The sequence below is a fragment of the Papilio machaon genome, chromosome W (genome assembly GCF_912999745.1).
Source record: "Papilio machaon chromosome W, ilPapMach1.1, whole genome shotgun sequence".
Taxonomy (NCBI): Eukaryota; Metazoa; Arthropoda; class Insecta; order Lepidoptera; family Papilionidae; genus Papilio; species Papilio machaon.
Window position 1 is genome coordinate 4,998,202 of NC_060015.1, and position 25,385 is coordinate 5,023,586.

Genomic DNA, 25,385 nt, shown 5'->3' on the forward strand with positions numbered 1-25,385 from the left:
GCGGTTATCGCGCCTCAACAAGCAATTGTTCTATAAGGCACGTGAGGAGTCTCGTCGCCTTAAGTGGAAATTTGCTTGGACTAAGAATGGCAAAATCTTTGTTAGGCGTGATTATACTCAGACTGCTGTAAGAATTCGTGACCAAGCAGACATTACGAGGGTTTTTGGCGATGCCACAGTTAGCCCTTAATGGAGAATCTTGCCTATTTTATTCCGAGCTTAACTCGCTACATTTTTTATTTTTATTATGTTTCTTGTTCTTAATTAACCTAAGAAAATATTGTTCTACATCTCAATTTTATAAGGCTCACATTTATATGCGCCTAATGTTTGTATTTAGTATTTTTGCACATTCGTTTGTTCACAATTTTTGTAATTTACTTGCTATGTTTATAACTAATTTATTTCTTAAAATTGTGGTGATTGCTATACCCTATACTTTATGGCGCCAAACGGAACTGCCTCGGTTTAGCTTCACTAGGATCCGAAAAACCTTCTTAAATAAATTATTAAATTTCTCTGATTGGCGACACTTGACACTACTGACACTTTTCTTAATACATAACAAATTTTGTCAACTAACGTATTCCTTCGTTATACAATTCAAGCATAAAGGTAAATTGTCTATAGGATTTTTGAATCCTGGATCGCTAGGGTCCCGCCACGACGAGTTTCTGGTAGCGATGGAACGACATCAGGTCGATATAATGGCAATAAATGAGACTTGGTTGCGATTGGGTGAAGAGGAGCGAGCTCCAGTTGTCCCCGGTTACCGTTTGCGACATGTTCCCCGATCTTCTGAAGTTAGATCGCGCGGCGGGGGGGTGGTCTTTTATGTGCGTCGCGGCATCAACGTCCGTACTCTCGCACATCCTGCTGCAGCTCTCGTTGAACAAATGTGGCTCGGTTTCAACTCCGCAGGCGTAAGTTTAGCTATTGGTACAGCCTACCGACCTCCATGGCTCAATATTGACAATTTTCTGGACGCTCTAACGGAATCAGTTGTTACTTTTTCAAACTTTGACTATACTATTATCTTGGGTGACTTTAATGTTAATTTGCAAAATCTTCACGATAGTAACACAAAAAAACTACTTGACTTCTTTAACTTTTTGAGCTTGAAACAGTACATAGATAAACCGACACATTTTACTGATCATAGTGAAACTTTAATCGATATTGTCTGTTCAAATATGCATGTCCACGATATTACTATAGACCTAATAAAAGACCTTAGTAGTCATGCATTTATTAAAGGGTTCGTAGACGTTAAAAAAGTCAAACCATCACCGCAAATTAAAACGTTCAGGCCACTTAAGGATATTGATGGAGATAACTTTAGTCTGGACCTAAATTCCATCAGGTGGGACATTGTTCTTAGTGATAATGTAAACGACATGGTCACTGCATTCAATACACTTGTAAATTACTTATTCGATCGGCATGCACCTGTCAGAACCTGTCGTTTAAAGCCAAACTTTCATCCTTGGCTAACCTATACCGTAAAGGAAATTATGAAACTCCGAGACAAAGCTTATATTAAATATCGTCGCACCAACCTAGATATACACAAACAACATTATAAAGAGATGAAACAGGTTGTTAAATCCGCAATTCATAGAGAAAAATGTGGATATTTTCAACATCATGTGAACAATAATTTAAACGACCCACGCAAACTATGGAAAAATTTGTATAGGACGTACAAAACAAGTACGGATTATGATCTCCCACACCATCTTTGCGATCCCGATTTAATAAATGAACAGTTCCTTGACGTTCCCGGCAAATGTATTGCAGATTTATCACATATTTTACATTTTACTTGTAATCGCTTCAGTTCCAACGTTTTTAAGTTTAAATCAATATCCGAAGAAGATGTCATTAGTGTTATTAGAACAATAAAATCAAATTCTATAGGTGTTGATGGCATATCCCTAGACATGATACTGCTGACGTTACCGCAGACATTAAGTGTTATTACATATATAATAAACAAATCCCTACAGACAAGCACATTTCCCGACATCTGGAAAATTGCAATAATTAAGCCGATCCCTAAAAAACCTCATCCCACGGTTATAAAAGATCTGCGGCCGATAAGTATCTTGCCTTTTTTAATCAAAAATCCTGGAGAAGATAGTGTGCATACAAATAATAAAATACCTAGAATCTAACGATATTTTGCCAGGATTACAATCGGGATTTAGACAAGCTCGGAGTACAGCAACAGCTTTACTGAATGTGGTGGATGACGTTCTGGCTGCGCAGGACATGGGTAAGGGGACCATCCTTACCTTGCTTGATTATTCCCGTGCATTTGATAGTATTAATATTACTTTACTTTTATCTAAGCTTGCTTACTACGGGTTTGATAGTTCAGTCGTCAGATGGTTTGCCAGCTACCTATCTAAGCGGTCTCAGTTTGTCAAGATAACTCTGGCTGACGGTAATAACCTAGAATCGACTCTAAAATCTGTTAACCGGGGTGTCCCGCAAGGCTCTATACTTGGTCCTATCCTGTTTATAATATACACCGCCGATTTAATTACTAACATAAAATTTTGTAAGTATCATTTGTACGCGGATGATCTTCAACTATACATCTCATTCAAACCGACCGAAAGTCACTCAGCTATATCTCAACTTAATGATGATCTCAACAGCGTAGTTCAATGGTCGGAAGCAAATTGTTTAGTTTTAAACCCGGAGAAGTCTAAATTTTTAGTACTAGGAACGAAATCTCAAATAACTAAAATTGTATCTAGTGGTCCCTCCATATTTGTTCGTGGTAAAAACATTGAGCGGGTAACACAAGCACGCAATCTTGGTTTATTGTTAGATGGGGACCTTCGTTTCCAAGATCACATCTCTAACACCGTACGGAATTGTTTTTTTAGATTAAAGACTTTGTATCACATTCGCAACTATTTAAGCGTACAACTGCGTATTCGGCTGTGTGATGCATTAGTGCTATCAAAATTACACTACGGTGATGCAGTCTACGGGGAGTGCCTACTAATTCGCACTCAAAAACTCATTCAACGAGTTCAGAATGCCTGTGCACGATTCTGTTTTCAGATTCCTCGAAGATCACACGTAACACCTTACCTGAATAACGCTAACTGGCTTAAAATGAAAGCAGCTCGACAACTTCACTTTGCCACCCTTCTCTTCGGTATTATTAGATCACGTAAACCCCTATATTTGTTCGACAAACTTCAGTTCTCCAAACGGCATGAGAGAACCATTTGTGAACGTCTACTCTGTCCTAAGCACCATTCGGCAGCATTCCGAGGCAGTTTTTGTTACAACGCTGCAAAATGTTGGAACAACATACCACCTCCTCTGAGGTGTTTTAAATCTAAATTTACCTTTAAAAAAAGATATAAAAACCTTCTAATTGATAATCAAAAAACCTAGATATTGCTGTGTCAAATTGTCTCGGCATCTCGGAGTTGCCTGTATATTAGTAGTTTTTATACCTTTGTTTGATTTGTGTTGTTTTTTTTCTTTTATTACTATTTTTTTATTATTTTATATAACGATCATAATTGTTGATTTTTTTTTTGTTCTCTTTTAGGTCTGTACGTTACATTTGTTAGTTGTAATTTTTGTCATAAGTTTAAGTCTCACGGTTGACTGAGCATTTATTCTAAATATTTATTTATAGTTTTTCTTTTATATTGTTTACTGTACTCATTTTTTAGGGTTCATTGAAAATCGGCGCTGCGGTACCCGCCGCAGCACATGTCGAATGAACACCTTTTCTTCTGAATAAATGTATTTCTTTCTTTCTTTCTTTCAATAGGGTCACTGCTGAAATTAAAGATTTTGAGCCCCTTCAAAAAGAAGACATTAAAGTGGGGAATAATTTGAGTGAAGACGTCGTAGATAAGTTACACACTTTGTTACAAGGATATAGGGATTGCTTTGCAACGAATTTAAAAGAAATAGGTTGTGTAAAGGACATGGAGATGCACATTGAACTTTCAGATAATAGACCAATCGTATATCGCCCTTACCGATTGTCACACTCAGAGAGAGAGCAAGTGAGGGAGACCATTGATGAATTACTGCAGAACGATATAATTCAAGAGTCAAATTCCAGTTATTCAAGTCCAATTATTATGGTGAGGAAGAAAACTGGTGAACAAAGACTTGCGTAGACTTCAGAGCTCTTAACAATAAAACAGTAAAAGATCGTTTCCCTCTCCCTTTGATAGAAGATCAGATCTCGAATCTCAGCGGAAATGCTTATTTCACAACTCTAGACCTTGCTTCTGGTTATTACCAAGTGCCGATGGCTAGGGACAGTCAACATCTTACGGGTTTCGTCACGCCCGATGGGCATTACGAATTTAAACGGATGCCCTTCGGACTGGCAAATGCTCCAGCTGTCTTTCAGCGGATGATAAATAAGATCCTTGGAAACAAAAGATACGAATATGCTTTAGCATATCTAGACGATGTGTTGATACCTGCCAAGAATACGAATGAGATGTTTGAACGACTTGAGGAAATTTTGAAATTGTTGAGAGGATTTGGCTTAACTTTGAAATTGTCAAAGTGCCGTTTCTTCGATATTAAAGTCGACTATCTGGGATATGAGGTATCTGCAGAAGGTATACAGCCCGGTAGCGCAAAAACTCTAGCTGTCAAAGCATTCCCAAGACCTCGTAATGTTCACGAAGTTCGCCAGTTTCTTGGCCTGACGGGATACTATCGCAAGTTCATCCAAAATTATGGATTTATTGCCCGACCATTAACTTATTTGCTAAAAAAAGATTCTGCCTGGTTGTGGTCCAAGGAACAAGAAAATGTGTTTTCGCTGCTCAAAGAAAAACTTGTAGACAGGCCTGTGTTAGCTCTTTATGATCCTAAATTAGAGACCGAATTGCACACTGACGCCAGTGCTCTTGGCATAGGAGGGATCTTAATGCAGTGGCAAAAAGAAACGCGAGTATTAAAACCGGTTGCCTATTTTAGCAGGCAGACCACACCTGAGGAAAAGCATCTTCATTCCTATGAGCTAGAAACATTGGCTGTCGTGTGCTCCTTGAAGAAATTCAGAGTGTACTTGATGGGTGTACACTTTAAAATTTGTACAGATTGCGCGGCTCTTAGAACCACCTTGACAAAAAAGGATTTGCTTCCGCCGATAGCGAGGTGGTGGTTACAAATCTCTGAGTTTACTTTTGACATAGAATATCGTCCTGGCGTCCAAATGTCACATGTCGACGCTCTCAGTAGAAATACCACTCTATCCGTTACAGCAGATGATAATCCATGTGTCAATATTTATCAAATAGAACAAGAAAACTGGCTTCTTACTCTACAACTAGCAGATCCTGATATTGTTCGGATTTTTAAAATCCTAAAACCCGAGGAAGACAAAGAATGTAAAGAGATAAGGAGTAATTATGAAGTGAAAAATGGTACCGTGTATAGGAAACTTGATAGCGGAATACGTTTGGTTGTTCCACGGAATGCTAGATGGCAAATATGTAAAGCTTGCCATGATGACATCGGTCATCTTGGATATACTAAGACTTTAGAAAAAGTCTAAAGTCAGTACTGGTTCCCCAAGCTTAGACGCTTTGTGAAGAAATATGTGGGCGCTTGCATTGACTGTGCATATAACAAAGACAGTGCATCTCGGCAGAAAAGCGGTCATTTGTTCCCTATAGAAAAGATATGTATACCGTTTCATACTATCATACATATCGATCACTTGGGGCCTTTCGTTAGGAGCAAGAAAGGTAACACCCACATCCTAACAATTGTAGATGGTTTCACAAAATACGTATTCGTGCGGGCAGTCAAAAATACGAAAACAAAGACTACCATAAGGGCTCTTCAAAATATATTTTTTGATTTTGGGTTGCCATCAAGAATTGTGTCACTTCTTTTACATCGTCTACTTTTAAAACTTTTTGCGATGAACATGGCATTAAGCACATATTGAACGCGGTTGCTTGTCCCAGAGCCAATGGTCAAGCTGAGAGATATAATCAAGTTATACTCAATTCTTTAGCTGCGCAGAATTTTAATAGTAATTAACGTGACTGGGACAAGCAACTGGGTAAAATTCAATGGGGTGTTAATAACACAATCAATACAACCACTAAAAAGACTCCAACTGAAGCGTTATTTGGCATTAGAATGCGCGATGATCTTGCGAACAAAATGGGAATTGAAAGCACACATGTGGAATATGTTAGAAGTATTATCAGTACAAATATAGAAAAGGACCAGAATATTCAAAAATGTAGACATGACTCTAATCGGGTTCCGGCACCTAAATACAAAGTTGGTGATCTAGTTAAGATTTTAAGAAATAATTACGGTAACGACGGAAAGAGTACTAAACTCCTATCTAAATTTGTCGGCCCCTTTAGGATTTCTCAAGCGTTAGGAAATGATCGTTGTCAAGTAACGGATATCCCAGGTTTTCCTAAAAGAGGTAAGCCTTATGAGTCTGTAATAGCTTTTGATAGAATTCGGCCCTGGATTAATGTGAAAGCTCTAGAGGTACATGATAATGAAACAAGTGGTTCATCTTCTTGTAGTGATAAAGATGAGCACTACTAGACAGAGACTTTGCCAGTTGTTACGAATCTACATTTAATTTTGAAAACTACAAAAAAAAATTGAAGCAGGCAAATATGAATTATTATTGTTTTATTTACTTTTTATTAGAAGAATAAGGTACAGTGAGATGTTAAATCTAAATAAACAAAATTTAAAAACAAAAAAAAAATGATAATAATGGCTGGTATGAAATTTAAAATTATCTGTACCAATTTTGTTTTGTTTGTTACAAATGGTATGATTGATTTACATATTATAAGGTTTTGTTTAAAACTGATTACAGGTTATTGTTTAATCTTAAAATTTAATAATTATTTGGAATTAAAAGAATTAATTTTTTGTTATTCCGTATACTTATGAGAAAATTAACATCTATAATGTTTTTAACTCATTTATTTGAAAATGTAATAATGTATACATTCCTAAATGCATTAGTACTAAATACTGTAAAATTTAATGAAATCATTTAAATTATATAGGAGATACCTTAGAGTATTTGTGGAAGTTTAGACTAAATAGACACTTATGCGATTATGCTTGTTTAAATTAAGATTTTATTCTATTGGCTTCAAAATTATAAGGAGCAACTTAAGTTAGTAATTTATTGGCAGAGTTCCTGATGTTTTTAGTGTGCCAGGAGGCTACACATTTTGTAGGATGGCCGAATGTAATAATTTTATAAAAGGTAGTTTTATTTATTGAAATGGCATCACTACTCGACCCCGTCACTCTTTTGTGACAACTTCCGGCGAAAAGATTGAGAGTGGTGGGGTTGAAACAGTGTTTTGAATATTGAGTCAGGAGCTCGGCCAATCGTTGGACAACCGTCGAAGTGATAAGTTGTCTGGTGGAAACTGTGTTAGTGGACCGATAAAAGTGTTAAAATTGGAATAAAAGTATTTAAGTGCAGTGGATTGGAGTTTTTCTTTACATTAATCAATTTATGTCTTTGTATAATCTATGTTTGTTCACGACTTTATAATCTATGTCAAAGGGCATTCAACCGCCAAAAGAACATAGTAGTGATGTGCCAACTCGGTAAAAACGAAATTCGAGTTAACCCGAGTTAAAATCTACGTAACTCGGGTTGAACTCGAGTTACGTAACTTGAGTTAACTGGATGTACAAGCAAATAAATGTTCTTTTGAGTTTTTTCCAAATTATTCCCTCAGCTTGGCATAAATATTAAAAAAAAAATGGAACAGACAAATTATATTTTTATCTGTTTCAATTATTTTTTTATATTATTTATTTATAATGAATTGGGAGAGGTATACCTACTAACTAAAGAAACAAAAAAGGTTATTGAAATAAAGTTATTAAAATAAGATAGTATCAAAAAGCATTTTTTTCCTTCGTTAAATTATATGCTTATATTTTTATCTTAAATATGTCGTAGGTACTATAAAGGAAAATGTCAAATGATTTTAAAACAAAAAGAAAAACATTTTCCCGGCAATTAACTAACAATTAGTTATTGACAAAAAACATAAAAATCTTATTAAAAAAAATGAAATAAACTTCTTGTAGGTTTTAACAAAAATAATACATTTTTTTTTCAATTGAAGTTGAATAAAACATAAAATTACAAAATATTGTTAAAGTAGAATGAATATCAGTGAACGAAATGAATAAAGTCTCACTCAAATGATCAGCAAAGTTCGCTATATGTTTATAACCATAGGTGGGCACAGTTAATCAAAAAGTTAACTTCGTTAATCGTTAATTCATTAAATAAAAATTTAACTTCGTTAATCGTTAAAGCGTTTAATTTACGAAAATTTTACGCAAGTTAAAGTTAACAGTTAAAGTTAATTTTTGTTTATATTACGAGTATAAGGCGCAAGCGGGATATGGCCATACGAATAATCTCCGAATCGTATGGACCGATTTTGTCGAGACTTTCAACAGAACTTAGGCTATTTTTTTACTGCGCTTACGAAATCTCGGGCGATCGCTAATCCTATCTATAGTTTAGTTATATAATATACTAAAATATAATTTAGACAATAGGAGCGATGTACTAATGCCTGTACCATAATAATGACATAGCATGCACTAGTTACACACACTTATATACTACACTGACAATGATGGACAATTGACTTTTTCAGTCAATTTTTTTATCGACAATCCGACGTCACGGAATTAGAGAGCTAACTAAATTTAGACAACACAAATTTTCTATTAAACAGTTAAGACATGTGATAATATTTAAAAAAAACAATCGAAACTTTTGTGCAGTATTTACATTTATCTTTTACTATTTGCTCCCGGATATTTATTTGCTCATACTCCAACAACTGAACATTTAATTTTATGTATAATTTGGTAATATTTTTTTTTTATTTTAGCTAAGGACCCACGAACAGACTTATCATTTTTTACGTACTTTTTATTTATTAATATAGATTTATTAATAAAACTTCTAACATCAGAGGAAACTTATTATAACATTGATAAATAAACTATATAACCAATCCAGTGATACATCTCAACGCATCAAACTATACAACTGAGATGCCTTCGATAACTTCTATCATCTAATGATCTATCGTCCGATCTATTGTTATAAGTTAAATCAAGTTAAGTTACACAACATAACGAAAACAACCGATCGCGGGTGATGTCTTCTCTCTTTCTTATCACCTATAAAATCGTTATAGTTAATTAGGAAGAATATGTTTTGAATTATTTTCAACGACATTCGATTAATTTTAAAATAAACTTTCGATATACGTAAAAAAATCGATGTCTTTTTGTAAAGGTCACTTGTGGCGACATTTCATATATTAAGTTTAACATTATTTCACTAACATAATTATTTTATCTTTTTCCTCATTCTTTCTCGTTTTGTCGTATACTTTTTTTTGTAAACAAACAAATTATGTTCGCTATTGTCTTTGCGCAGCGCACGTGCATCCCCGACCATTAGAAGGGTTGGGGCCATAAATCCATCGAGTTCGTTATCGCGTTCTCTGTGCGGCTGTCCATTTGATCTTTTGTTCATATTTTTGTTGTTGTTAAAATTATTTTTCGTATACTATGAAGAAGCCCCAAAAAAACAAACGACGGTAATAAACACCTAAATCCCTTTTGTTTTTGAGGAACGTTTATTGCGTGCACATTTCGTCTTTCGAATTTTTAAATGTATTTTTCATTGTTTGTTTCTTATCTACGCAATGACAAAAAATCCTATTTGTACGCTTTTTCAAATGAACCATAAACAATTTTTTTTTTAATATTTTTTGTTGTCTTTAAACTCCAACATTAAAATAAAAATTTTTGTCTGCAACAAAGTTTAGTTGTATTTTAGGTACGACGTTGAAGAGTAATGCACACTCGATTATTTTGATTGCTATTCAACGTAGAGTTTATCTTTTTTAATAGATTTTGCGTCTCACGTATAACAATTATTGTATTAAGAGCAAAGTGTTTTCGAACGTTATGTTGATTTTATAACAAAGTCTTGTTCTAAAAAAAGTGATGTTAAATAAATGAAAACAAGTTTAAATGTGAATAAAATGTAATAAAGACTTTTCGAGATATTTGTGTAAATGTGAAATAATAAATAAACTTTGAAGGTGTCTAGCGCCTAAACTTCGCAATATTTGATAGAGGTAAGTTTGTTTAAATCGTCACTATTTTCTAACAAGGATTCTGTGGTACTCTTTTGATCACGTCTATCCCGGCCGCTCGGTGTATTGTATAACATGCATCACACTCGCTCGTTCTCGTTCTCTCTTGTTCTCGGTCACCATTCGACTCGGCGACGGTCGCCGAACATAGCCGAACTTACGAATGTAGCCTGATGCATAATTTAAATAAAATGACAACACGTCAATAAGTGTCTATTGTAACAATTAACGGACTAAATTAACGGAAGTAGAATTTAACGGAAGTTAACAAGAGCGTTAACACTATTTGAATTTAACTTAAAAGTTAATCCGTTAAGGAAAATGTTAACTTCGTTAATTAACGATTAACGGATTAACGAGTTAATGCCCACCTTTGTTTATAACGCATTCAGTTTTCAAACTCGAGTTAGAGAGAATTCAACTCGAGTGGATTCCAGTTACGCCCAACTCGAGTTGACTCGAGTTAGGTACTCGAGTTAACCATCACTACGACATAGGTTATGTTAGTCATTAGCATTTTAGTGTTTACCAATTTTTTTATCTAAATATTCCTTTTATTTTCAAAAGCTAATTGTTTTGTGGTGGGGTCTCAAAATTGTAGAAAGTTCCTTGGAACAAGATACTTTTACTATATATAATATTTATCCATATTGGCACATGGCACCCCCTCCCCCAATCAATGTCACAGTGTAGCTGTCATGTCATTTCTGTGTTTACATTTAAGTAGGAATGTAACTAGAGTAAAAAAATCGATTTTTCGGAAATCGATTTACATTATCGGTCGTACATTATTGGGGCGAGCATTATCGGCACGGGCCGATATTGTACAGCCAAATAATGTACGACCCGATAATTCGTGTCCCACAGAAAGTAGGTGTACACGAATTATCGGGTCGTACATTATTTGGCCGTACAATATCTTGCACGGACTGATAATGCACGGCCCAATAATGTACGGCCTGATAATTGGAAGCCAACATGGCGGCCACTCAGCTGTCAGAATCTTACTAGCCAATCAGGAGCGTTTAATTCTCTATGATTATGCTTCGTTTAGACTCAAGTCTATGACACGGTAATAATAATACCGTGAGTGAGAGAGATACAGTTATACCCAATTCCTGTGACGTGACAAAGACAGTGATAACTATCTTCTGTCCCTTTCTGCGTACCAGGCTTTGGTTTGTTTGGAACAAAGGTTGTCCCCAACAAGGTTATCCCAAACAAAGTTAGACATTCGTGCTATTTTTCGAAAATTATGAGTATTTAGTTGCTGTAATTGTGCAAAAATATTTTGATATTACAGTTTTAGTGAGATCAAGTGTATAAAACATGGTATACTGCTGTATTGTTGCTTGTAAAAGCCGTAGTGAGCGAAAAGAGAAAAACATAACCTTTCACTCGTAAGTACTGAAACTACGCACCTAATCACATGTATTCATATAAAATAAGGAAGAAAATACAAACTAGTTGTTCTTTACAGTCTTTGTAATAACTAATATGTTAAAATACGGGTAAAATCAGCTAAAATAAAATAGTATTTTTCGAACATTATGCGCCCAAACGCAGATGTCATTTGTGTCAAATAATATACTGTAGATCTGGGAAACAAGCGGCCACATTAAACTACTTTTCAAATTGGTTGGTTATTACCCGTAAAAATAATACCACCATCTTGTTGTAAAAATTACCCTGAATTTAGGGGAAATAAATTATAGTATGTATAATGTATATAAATGAAACAATTCACATTTTTTATACTATTTTCAACAGATTTCAAAAGGAGTTTTTAATTCTAGTATATGCTGTGTTTTTTAAATATTTGATACTTTCTTATCCCGTTGATTTTAAAGAGTATGCTTTTTAATTTGTCCCATGTAAATTTTATTTCTTAGAAATTACAATCAAAATAGTTAAATATTAAGTAGTTGTATATTAAGTACATGTAGTTTTCACTGTAATGATATTATATACAGAGTAATTTAAAATTATATGACTATAATATTGGTATGTTTTTTGTAGCTTTTTATGAAGACTTAGAGCTTCGTGCATATCGAAGAAAAACAGGACATCGTTTGAATGCTCGTCTATTAATGGACCTAAGACTGAAGAGATGCCGCGCTTTGTTGAAGCGGTACGCGGGAAAAAAATATCGGGAAATTCTTTTTTTGGAGTCACTCAAGACATCCTTGATTAAGGCAGCCGCCGATATTGACATGGACCTCGTTCGTGCTGCGATAGACGATTGGCCGAGCAGATTGAAGGCCTGTATTCACAATCACGGAGGTCATTTTGAATAAACTTTAGTGTCATAAGAATCTATAATATGTTTTGTTAAGTTCATTTTGGTATATAAATGGTCACATAATGAATAAACTTGTTTCAATTATTTTATATTAAACATACTAAGTACATACATATTGACTAAGTATTACCAAAAAATCTGTTTACCTAATCTTAGTCACATAAACAAAAATTACGCATTGTTTTTTATATTTATTACATTTATTAATTACAATTTAATTGGGAATATATAAATTTGTATATATTAAATTATATCGCAATTATTCATTTTCGGGACAAAACAAATAACTGGTAACCCCAATCCTTTTACTTATATATAGGTATAGTCTATAGTACTCTCTATCTGTCCCTTACGGGTGAACGCGCGTGCCATATCTATATAATTCTTAATCTGAGTTTAGACTACTTTACTAGTTTAGTTGATGTTTTTGTATTGCGAAAAATTTCAAATCTCGCGCCCTTTTCGACGGTGAAAATTTAAAATAAAATAAAATGAATTTAGTACATCATCCATAGGTTTTAAAAATTACTGGACAATAAATGTCCACATGATATTTGCATACTATTTTATTTTATTTAGTACTAGCTGTGCCCGCGACTTCGTCCGCGTGAAATACTATTTTGGGTAGCATTTTTTTTGGGCTAATTATTTTATTTAACCAACGTGCTATGCTTTGATGTATGTAGAAGAACATAGAAAGAGGTGTGCCCGGACCGCGCCAAATGTAAGTCCTGGGTCTCTACCCCTCTGGGTTACGGGTCGTGAATTATGTTGTTGTTATGGTTTTTACTTAAACTTATAGAAAATGCCAAAAAATATAAAACTTAAAAAATATTCACATAAACATCTTCCCATACAAACATTCACCCCTATTCCGTTTTGTTACATTGCAACCTTTAGGGTAAAAGTTTTACAAATTTAAAATGTCATATTTATTTATATCAAATTAGCAGCCTAAAAATAAGTTTAAAGCTTCTAACTGTAAAAATGACGATACTTCCATACAAATTTCCACCCTCACTTTCAGCTCTTAAAAAGTAGGCTTTGTCCTTCCTCAGGCTCTAGACTAAATATTGGTAAGGGTAACATCAAAACATATTAAACAAAATATTCACCAAAACCTTACATATTGCCTAACAAAATTTCATCCCCTATTGTTATTTAGCACTCTTGGGGGCAAAATTTTTACAAAAATTTAATTTCCTATTTATTTATATAGAATTTATATAGAATTAGTAACCTCAAAAATAAGTTTCAAGCTCAGATGAAGAATAATATAGATATGACATGCGCGTTCACCCGTAAGGGACAGATAGAAAGTACTATAGACTATACCTATATATAAGTAAAAGGATTGGGGTTACCAGTTATTTGTTTTACGAATTACTTTGAATAATTACGATATAATTTAATATATACCAATTTATATATTCCCAATTAAATTGTAATTAATAAATGTAATAAATATAAAAAACAATGCGTAATTTTTGTTTATGTGACTAAGATTAGGTAAACAGATTTTTTAGTAATACTTAGTCAGGTCATAAATTCTGTCACATGTTTAATATAAAATAATTGAAACAAGTTTATTCATTATGTGACCATTTATATACCAAAATGAACTTAACAAAACATAGATTCTTATGACACTAAAGTTTATTCAAAATGACCTCCGTGATTTTGAATACAGGCCTTCAATCTGCGCGGCCAGTTGTCTATCGCAGCACGAACGAGGTCCATGTCAATATCGGCGGCTGACTAAGGATCTTAATCTAGGATGTCTTGAGTGACTCCAAAAAAAGAATTTCCCGAAATTTTTTCCCGCGTACCGCTTCAACAAAGCGCGGCATCTCTTCAGTCTTAGGTCCATTAGACCAGCATTCAAACGATGTCCTGTTTTTCTTCGATATGCACGAAGCCCTAAGTCTTCTTAAAAAGCTATAAAAAACATACCAATATTAAAGTCATATAATTTTAAATTATTCTGTATATCATTACAGTGAACACTATATGTAAAACTACTTAATATTTAACTATTTTGATTGTACTTTCTAAGAAATTAAGTAACCGATTTCGATAAAATTTACATGGGACAAATTAAAAAATATACTCTTTAAAATCAACGGGATAAGAAAGTATCAATAAAAAACACAGCATATACCAGAATTAAAAACTACTCATTTTGAAATCTGTTGAAAATAGTATAAAAAATGTGAATTGTTTCATTTATATACATTACAAATACTATACTTTATTTCCCCTAAATTCAGGGTAATTTTTACAACAAGATGGTGGTATTATTTTTACGGGTAATAACCAACCAATTTGAAAAGAAGTTTAATATGGCCGCTTGTTTCCCAGATCCACAGTATATTATTTGACACAAATGACATCTGCGTTTGGGCGCATAATGTTCGAAAAAGACGATTTTATTTTAGCTGATTTTACACGTATTTTAACATATTAGTTATTACAAAGACTGTAAAGAACAACTATTTAGTATTTTCTTCCTTATTTTGTATGAATACATTTGAATAGGTGCGTAGTTACAGTACTTACGAGTGAAAGGTTATGTTTTCCTCTTTTCGCTCACTACGGCTTTTACATCCAACAATACAGCAGTATACCATGTTTTATAAACTTTACCTAACTAAAACTGAAATATCAAAATATTTTTACACAATTACAGCGACTAGGTACTCACAATTTTCGAAAAATAACACGAATGTCAAACTTTGTTAGGGACAACCTAGGTTGCTTGTTGGGGACAACCTTTGTTCCAAACAAACCCCAAAGCCTGGTACGCAGAAAGGGACAGAAGATAGTTATCCCTGTCTTTGTCACGTCACAGGAATTGGGTATAACTGTATCTCTCTCACTCACGGTATTATTATTACCGTGTCATAGACTTGGTTTCAAGCTTCTAACTGTAAAAATGACGATACTTTCATACAAATTTCCACCCTAACTTTCAACCCCTTACAAACCCTTTTTCGCGTTGTAAAGTAGTCTTTATCCTTTCTCAGGCTCTAAACTAAATATTTGTAAAGGTAACAGCAAAACATATTGAACAAAACATTCAACAAAATCTAAAATATTCCCAAACAAAATTTCATCCCTAATTGTTATTTAGCACCCTTAATAGTAAACTTTTTTCAAGTATTGAATATTAATTTCTTTATATCAAATTAGCAGCCACAAAAATAAGTTTCAAGCTTCTAACCGTAAAAAAAGACGATACTTCCATACAATTTTCCACCCCCTTTTTCAACCCCTTACAACCCCCTTTTCGCGTTAAAATGTAGCCTACGTCTTTCCCCAGGCTCTAGACTAAATATTGGCAAGGATAACAGCAAAACATATGAAACAAAACATTCACCAAAACCGAGCATATTGCCAATCAAAATTTCATCCCCTATTGTTATTTAGCACCCTTGGGGGTAATTTTTTTACAAAAATTTAATTTCATATTTATTTATATAGAATTAGCAACCTCAAAATAAGTTTCAAGCTTCCAACTGTTAAAATGACGAAAATTCCATACAAACTTTCACCCCCACGTTCAACCCCTTGTAAACCCTTTTTCGCGTTAAAATGTGCCCTATGTCCTTCCCGAGGCTCTAGACTAAATATTGGTAAGGGTAATAGCAAAACATATTAAAGAAAACATTCAACAAAACTTCACATATTGCCAAACAAAATTTCATCCCCTATTGTTATTTAGCACCCTTGGGGGTAAAATTTTACAAAAATTTAATTTCATATTTATCTTTATCAAATTAGCAGCCTTGAAAATAAGTTACAACCTTCTACCTGTAAAAATGACGATAATTCCATACAAACTTTCACCCCCACTTTCAACCCCTTACAACCCCTTTTTCGCGTTAAAATGTAGCCTATGTCCATCCTCAGGCTCTAGACTATCTGTGTACAAAATTTCATTTAAATCGGTTCAGTAGTTTTTGCGTGAAAGCGAGACAGACAGACAGACAGACAGAGTTACTTTCGCATTTATAATATTAGTAAGGATTAGTAAGGATTAGTAAGGATTATTAATTTAGCAGCAATAACGGTGTATTTTTGAATGAATGAATTTTACAGTATGACATCCATAGTACTTCCTATTTTCTAAATTGATGATATGATTATGTCTTTTGTATTCCCTTGTCTTTTTAATATGTTTCTAAAATCATACGTTTCTTGAAGTAGAGTTCTCACTTTGGATATGCTCGAGTTTTTATGATTTTATTCAGCGATAATATGGAATTTTAATAGTGAGAGAAATTTCAAATTAGTCCAGTAGTTTTGTAGTCCTTATAAAGCAACCAAACAATTAATCAAATTTTTCTTATTTATAATATTGGTTACCAGTTAATTTTATAATACATTATTTTATTCTATATTTTTTGTAATATAGCGATTTTACATAACATTCAACTTATTAAAATGTTTTGATAAAGCAATTCAAATCAAGATAAGATTTAGATGATGATATTAATTTATTTTAGTTTCTATTGAGTGTATTTTTATATTACAACTCCAGGAAATTACAATCAAAACAATACAATCTATTTCGTTTTCCCTAAATTGCAGGCGGCCGACGGTAAAAAGTTTCAGTCAAAATTTTAAGTAGAGAGAGGCCCGAAGAGGAGTTATTTTTTATTTTGTTTGCGATGTTAATTTACCAAAATCATTTATATAAACAAACTTAAGTTGCTATTTGTAAGCTCAATTGTTGTTACAAGCTTACAATAATTTTCCTGACGTTAGGCGCCATAATTGTGAATAATTTTACCTGTTTTTCATAACTATATTTCTTGGTTATATAGAGGGGTGGGTTATATTTCCTTGGGGACATTTTGGTAGAAACATAATTCAACACATCTACAGTTAATTCAAAAATTGACTGTCAACAAATTCCAGTTCAATTTATAATTTTTGTTGGATGCACACTTGCTATGAGAGCCCATTAAGTTGAGTCATATAAAAAGGTGTTAAAATGGGCTAACTCTACTCAGCTAAGCTTTTTGTAACATCAATAACTTTAGCCTCCAAAAAAATTTACCAGTTTATATTCATACAATGGGTAAGGATTAATTTTAACATTTGTAAACGCGTGAGCATTCGTGGTAGGACGCGTTACGTTCAATTGTATGTTTGCCTTAATTTTTGGAAAAAATAATTTGAAATGCGTTTTCAGATATGTACTAACATTAATTAATTAAGAAACGGCTTAACTCACGTTTTGATCGTCCGGTGGCGGCACCGACTAGTTTCGGACCCATCGGGGGTCCATCTTCAGGGCGAGTGTTTAATTCGAGGACTTCGCGGTCGCGTCGCGTCTCGCACTGCGGGCCATAGCGCGTAGCGCGCGGCTCGAGGGGGCGGCGGGCGCGGGGGGCGCGGTGGCCGTTGCGTGCGTCGGCGACGGCGATGTCGACGAGTTCAAAATTGACGAGTCACTGTTGTTGTTAACATTAAACGGGGCGCAAAACGTACTGACGATGTCCGACACGTATTCAACACCATCTTCGTTGTTCTTCTGCTTCGGTCTCAGCAACACGGGTTCCCACGCCGGAGACAGAGACCAACCCTTATCTCTATTAAAATTAGGTCGACGTCGGATTTCAATGGCTTCGAGTAACTTACGTGACACAAAGTTTTTGTCACGAGCCAAGACTTTCACTCGGTCAAACCTAATGTAATGAGAGTTGGAGGTAAGGGCGTGTTCCGCAACCGCTGACGCGTTGCTGTCCAGTTTGCGCATGCAACGAATGTGCTCTGTGAGCCTGGTATTAATGTTGCTGTTAGTTGCTGTTGGTATTAATTTTCTGGTGTTAATGTTAACAACAACAGTGACTCGTCAATTTTGAACTCGTCGACATCGCCATCGACAAACAATTTAATTGCTAACCGTTACGGCGAGGTAGGGCAAACGCGAGTAAAAAAGTTCGCTTCGCTAAGAGTCAAACGTAATAAACTCGAGTGCGGGTTACACTTTGTTATACAGTGTCGTGATAATGGTGTTATACCGAAGTTTGCACGACCCAAACAAGTGAAGTGCTTTCGGGGTTACGAGGAATTCTTCGAAACGACGGGCATCAAAATATTGAAGAGAGTTATTAATGACTACCGCCGAAAGATTGCGTACGTAAACAATTAATTATATTGGTTACATATGGAATTGTCCAGCGTTCTAGAGTTAGATATATGGCAGCGCTTAGATACTATGACTTACATTAGAGCTGAGAGAATAAAGTTATCAACAAAAAGTACTCACGCTCGTAAAATAAAACGCCTCTTGGAAAATAATAGCAAAAGTTCAGTTTAAGTTCAGTTTGTACCCAAAACCAATATAGTTTTGGCAGATCGGATGGGAGTGTAGTAAATCTATCTTCACACGCCTTATCAGCTGAGGCGCAGAAAGTGCTATCACGAGGCTTAAACTTTGCAATAACACCTAGCAGAGTTCCGGTGGAGTCTATAGTATCTAGTGTCGAAAGCTGTCTCATGCGCAATAAGGTGCCTGGACCGGACGCTGAATGCCTTAGACAAGATATATCTGCTTAAATACGCAGACACAAGAGTCCGAAACAGAACATCACTAGGCAAGAGTTCCAGGCGCTTATGTCTCTTCGCAATAATCCGAATATTCTCGTTTTACCGGCGGACAAGGGCAACGCGACTGTCATAAGAGATACAGCTGAATATGAACAAAAAGTCGATGAACTAGTTAGTGATACCAGTACATATAAAATGGTAAACTACAATCCGACAGCTCGAGTTACGTCCAAACTGAACAAGATCTTGTCCTCGCTGTCAGATGGAGAGAGAAAACGACTACGTCCCTTGAACCCGACACCTCCAAAAATATACGGTTTACCCAAAATCCACAAACCAAATTGGCCGCTACGTCCCATTGTTAGTCAAATCGACTCGCCAACGTACAAGAGCTCACGTCACATGGCGGATTTTTTGCAAACTTTGACTGGGAAAACGACGAGCTTCATAAGGGATTCCACACACTTCATTCGCTTATTGCGAGATATAAGAATTCAAGATGACGAGGCAATGGTCAGTTTTGACATGGCATCTTTATTCACTAACGTACCGGTAGCGGAAACTATTGATATAATAAAGCAACACCTTATTGTTAACAACTTACCTACTGAGTACATAAGTCTGATGGAATTTTGCCTCAAGAGTGGCTATTTCCTCTGGCGAGGGGATTTTTATTTGCAAGTGGATGGAGTGGCGATGGGCTCGCCAATAGCCCCGGTGGTGGCCAACATATTTATGGAAAATTTCGAGAAGGAAGCGTTGAACAGTGCGCCAGTCAAACCTAGATACTGGCTGAGATACGTAGACGATGTGTTTGCTATAGTTTCCAGACGACACATAGGGCAGCTACTGGATCACTTGAACGAAATACATCCTAGGATACGCTTTACGACGGAGGAGGAAAAAGATGGAACCCTCCCTTTCCTGGATGTATTAGTGAAGCGTGAATCGAGTGGGTGTCTAGTGCACACGGTGTACAGGAAACCGACGCACACCGATCGGTACCTAAAGGCGGATTCCCATCATCATCCGTCTCACCTATCGTCCGTGCCACGCACTCTCATCAATCGTGCACTTCGCTTATGCGATCCTCAGTTCGTAGAGTCGGAACTGGCGCACGTGAGACGAGTTCTTGAGGACAATGGCTACAAATGGAGACAAAGCCTTAGGCTAGCAAACACGACCGGTAAGACACGGCCTCAGGTTGTGGAGCGAGTCCCGGCATATCTACCTTATATGCGGGGGGTGACGGATAAGATTGGACACTTGTTACGCCGCAAGTATAGTATCAAGACAATTTTCTGGCCCCTTACGCAGATAAGGAGAGTTTTACGTTCGCCGAAAGATCGTACCCCCTTAGATGGCCCAGGCGTCTACGAAATTCCATGCGATTGCGGCAAAAGTTACATTGGGGAAACGGGGCGCAACATTAATACCAGGCTCACAGAGCACATTCGTTGCATGCGCAAACTGGACAGCAACGCGTCAGCGGTTGCGGAACACGCCCTTACCTCCAACTCTCATTACATTAGGTTTGACCGAGTGAAAGTCTTGGCTCGTGACAAAAACTTCGTGTCACGTAAGTTACTCGAAGCCATTGAAATCCGACGTCGACCTAATTTTAATAGAGATAAGGGTTGGTCTCTGTCTCCGGCGTGGGAACCCGTGTTGCTGAGACCGAAGCAGAAGAACAACGAAGATGGTGTTGAATACGTGTCGGACATCGTCAGTACGTTTTGCGCCCCGTTTAATGTTAACAACAACAGTGACTCGTCAATTTTGAACTCGTCGACATCGCCGTCGCCGACGCACGCAACAGCCACCGCGCCCCCCGCGCCCGCCGCCCCCTCGAGCCGCGCGCTACGCGCTATGGCCCGCAGTGCGAGACGCGACGCGACCGCGAAGTCCTCGAATTAAACACTCGCCCTGAAGATGGACCCCCGATGGGTCCGAAACTAGTCGGTGCCGCCACCGGACGATCAAAACGTGAGTTAAGCCGTTTCTTAATTAATTAATTATGATGTCTCACGAAAGTTTAAACAATTTAATGTACTAACATTTTTTCAAGCCCCCATACCCATTATAGCAAATAACCCCACAGAGCAGTTTACTAAATTATCAATTCACCGGTTGGCTCTAGCCAAAATGATATGATGGGAGGACTTTGTAACAGGATGGCCAAGAGTAACAGCTTTCTGTGACACAGTTATTTTGTCGTTACTAAGCTTTCTAAAGGCAGGCTTTTCTCAGGCAGGGGCATGTGGGGTTCGACCCACTAAAACCCCCTCGGTGGCCAGACTCGAGTGCAAAACAAGAAGGTTCCGGGATCTCCAAGAAACGCACCGGAACATTGTAAGACTTGTAATGAGTAATAAAAAGAGAGGTTATTTTCAATCTTTTATTGCTTTATTCAATAAATAACATTTTACAGAACGGGATTCCATATGTAGATCCTGGGAAACAAAGTAAAAAATTGACCCATACTTTAAATTTTTTAATAAAGTATTGTGATTTATACAATACAACCTAATAGAGAAAACTTTATAAATCAAAGGTTAATATTGAATGGCCTGGGAGCCTCAGGGTGACGGGGATCGGGGACAGCTTGCTGCTTAGCCATTACTAAAAAAAATCCAAAATTTATAGTATTTAGGTGAATATAAAAAACGTTGTGTCGAAATCGCAGTTTTTGAATTTTAAATTTGAATAAAAAACACGAGTGTGGATAATCCAGCCAAGCACTTTAGAAACGAAATGACAGACCGCGGTTAGATTGGCGGTTGGGTTGGGTTTGAAAATAGTGTTGCCACACAAACAGTATAAAGTTTTTAAAAATTCCATCAGAACAAAAAAGAAATATTTGATTATCGTTAAGTGAATCTAAAAGCCTCCGCAGAAAAGACACTTATTCGCACAATAGTCTAATCGGCACATAATGTGAATAAGCATGTATTGAAGTAAGCACACTACAGCGACTTACTATCGGTCGACCAAAAAATTGAATTATGCTTAACTTTTGATTTTAAACCATATAAACATTAAACTATCGAGACTTCTTCATGTGCATAGCTGCAATTGGCGCATATACACTGCCGATTGTTTAGTTTACTCGTCGATTAATTCCTTTGCTGCATTTCCCCTGACGGTATTCACATAAGATGTGTACTAAAATTCTAATGCTAAATTCGAGTTGCTGTTGCCGCGATAAAGCATCGTCTTCACTCAAAGTCGGACTGCTTGGGTACACTATAATCTTCGATAATGCAAACGAAAACTTTATTTTAAACTTTTACAACATGTTCCTTTTAACAATAATCAAAATAAACAACCAAGTCGTCATAGTAATTTTATTTAATTTTTTCAATATGATTTTCTTCCTTTCTTTTGTCATTGTCATTCATTGTCTCACGTCTCTCGCCAGTAACATCAACGTCCTCCCTCGACGTGGAGACCGATAAGGTCGTACAATTTTCTCAAACTCTCAGATGTCTTTCAACTGGAGTTCAGTGGTTATTTCTCTACATTAAGCTCATCATATATTAGAAACTGTCGTCTAAAGAAGTGTCGAATCCTTGTGTGTTTGGTTCGTCTGTGGAATCGTGACGTAGGTCATTGGGAGGATGTTTTACCAGCAGTTCCATCAGATCATTATTATGCACCATTATTAATGCTATTCCCACAGGTGGGCACAGTTAATCGAAAAGTTAACTTCGTTAATCGTTAATTCGTTAATAAAAAAATTAACTTCGTTAATCGTTAAAGCGTTAAATTCTCGAAAATTTAACGCAAGTTAAAGTTAATCGTTAACAGTTAACCATACCAAAATTATACATACTAATTTCACACTTATGTAGCGACACTTGTTTAAAATAGTAATTTGACTATACATTTATAGAATGTACACATTAGTATTAGAGACAAGTATGAATGCATTATAGTATATTTTATTACGAGCGCAGAAAGCCTGTCATTGCAAAGAGTTCCGACAAATGTCTACCCGAGCCGAGGAGCAGCCGAAGGTGAGGGTTGACAGTTGGAACAAGTTGTAATGACAGTTTCGCACGCGTACTAAACAACTATTTTTGATAAGGTTGCGAAAAAATGAAGCAATTTAATAGAATAATAAAAACACAATAAACTCAACTAACTAAAATGTTTGGAAAATTGCGCCAACCGTAAAAGAATACAGAGATTTTTTTTTGTTTTCTTCACCCATTCTGGGTAGGCAAAGGGAACTATGCCCAAACAACCAAGTCTTCAGTAGATTATGTTTATTGATATGAAATGAAAATGAAATTTAATGAGATGAAATAAAATGAAAACTAACCTAATTCATTGAATCAAATCATTAAATCTGATATTGTAACAAATTAGGAGCTTCTTTTTAGAAATATTTGTATGAATCATAAAAACTTCAATGATTTTTTTTTTTTTGTAAAAACTTCGTCGTTGGTTTTTCTTTTTAGCCGACTTAAAAAAGAAGGAGGTTATCAATTCGACTGTATTTTTAACAGACATTATTTTGACAGTTGGGAAAGAGAACGCACGAGTTTGGAAAAGCTAAAGTAAAAGCACGAGTAAAAAAGTGTTTTAATACAGTTGCTCAAAAAGTGGCGTATTGCGCGACGAAGAGCGTTCGGAATGTGGGATATTACATACTCGTAATGAAATATACTATTTCGAACCTTCTTTTGATTTTGTTCTGTTGGTCACGTCTTTCCCGGATGCTCTGATGCATCACACTTGCACGCAAACTTCACATATATCAATTATCAACTCTTTCGTTCACCATTCGAGTCGCCGACAGTCGCCCAACATAGTTGAACTTACGAGCGTGGCGTGGCACGTAATTTAAACAAAATTACAGCACGTCTCCAAGTTTCTAATTTAACGATTAACGGACTTTTATTAACGGAAGTTGAGTTTAACGGAAGTTAACAAAAGCGTTAACACTTTTTGAAGTTAACTTAAAAGTTAATCCGTTAAGCAAAATGTTAACTTCGTTAATTAACGATTAACGGATTAACGAGTTAATGCCCAGCTCTAGCCATTCCGCATGAAAGATTCTTTAAACATCCTCGTAGAACAGTAGACGGAGCACTCTTCTCGGGAAAATTCAGAACCTGCAGGAGGTAATGAAGTTGTGTGAAACGATGAAGCTACTTCTCTTCGGCGATCCTAAAGGTGGTGATGTGGTGTTATTTCAACCTTTGCATTTTTCATAATTTTTATATTTAGAAATTGTTACGTTGACATTGTCACTGTAATTTTTAATGAAATAAAATCAATATATTTGGTGTGCCGTTTATTTATTACATCGATATGTCTGTTAAAAGATTGGTATTCTTGCTTCAGAAATTTAGTGCAGTCTTAAATTGAGGTGGAGTGTTGTGAATGGGATCTTCTTGAGGATCGAAAGAGGTTGTTGCACTATTAGGTTGATTCTATAAGGAAGATATATTTAAAACAGTAGAGAAAATATGTGCACGAGATAGAATTTTAATTTTATTATTTTACGTTGTTGTTCAATCAATTTATTAGTTTAATAATAAACATTATTTAAGTAATTTACAGTGTGTAATTCCTAACCAAATTCTATCAAACTGCGTTAAATCAAATTTATTATTTTTTAAGTATTTGTTATAATTTGTGTTACATTTTTTGTTATAGTGGCAACAAAATTTCTTTTCTTCATCCCAATCTAAACGAGGCACAAACCATAAATGACAGAATAATCTGTTGACCAATAAGAGACCAGGTGAGCTGACCAATCAGGGAAGGTGTCATGAATTATCGGGCCGTGCAATATCACCCCCGTACCGTTAATGTACAGCCAAATAATTCGTGTACAAGTAATGCACGGCCTAATATTCCGTGACCAGTGGTCGCCAATTATCAGGTCGTACATTATCGTGGCTGTACAATATCGGTACGGTCTGGATAATGTACAGCCACGATAATGCACGACCTGATAATGTACGGCCCAATAATTCTTGTACAAACAAAGGTTTGTTTGTACATGAATTATCAGGCCATGCATTATCGGCTCGTACAATATACGGACTCAAAAAAATAAGTTTGCTTTTGTAAGAGTCTAACATTAAAAGCGCAATCTCCATAGGAACATGCATGCGCGCGTCCACGAACAGACTGAGCTCCGCTTTGTGTTCACCCGATTTACCGCTACCCGTTGGAGCGCTGAGCGCGGAGCGCGCACCGTACGCGTTCCAAGTTCGCAAACGTATCCACTATGCGGAGCTGTTATTAATCATAGATTAAACAAATTACAC

The 25,385-nt window shown here is 35.9% G+C and overlaps 1 protein-coding gene across 1 annotated transcript; it reads left to right on the forward strand.

Moving 5' to 3' along the window:
* Positions 1-717: 717 nt before the first annotated feature.
* On the forward strand, positions 718-25,374 carry LOC123722969. Its single transcript, XM_045685517.1, has 3 exons — positions 718-923; positions 19,113-20,824; positions 25,217-25,374. The coding sequence occupies exons 1-3, from the start codon at positions 718-720 to the stop codon at positions 25,372-25,374; spliced, it is 2,076 nt and encodes a 691-aa protein (XP_045541473.1).
* The last annotated feature ends 11 nt before the right edge of the window (positions 25,375-25,385 follow it).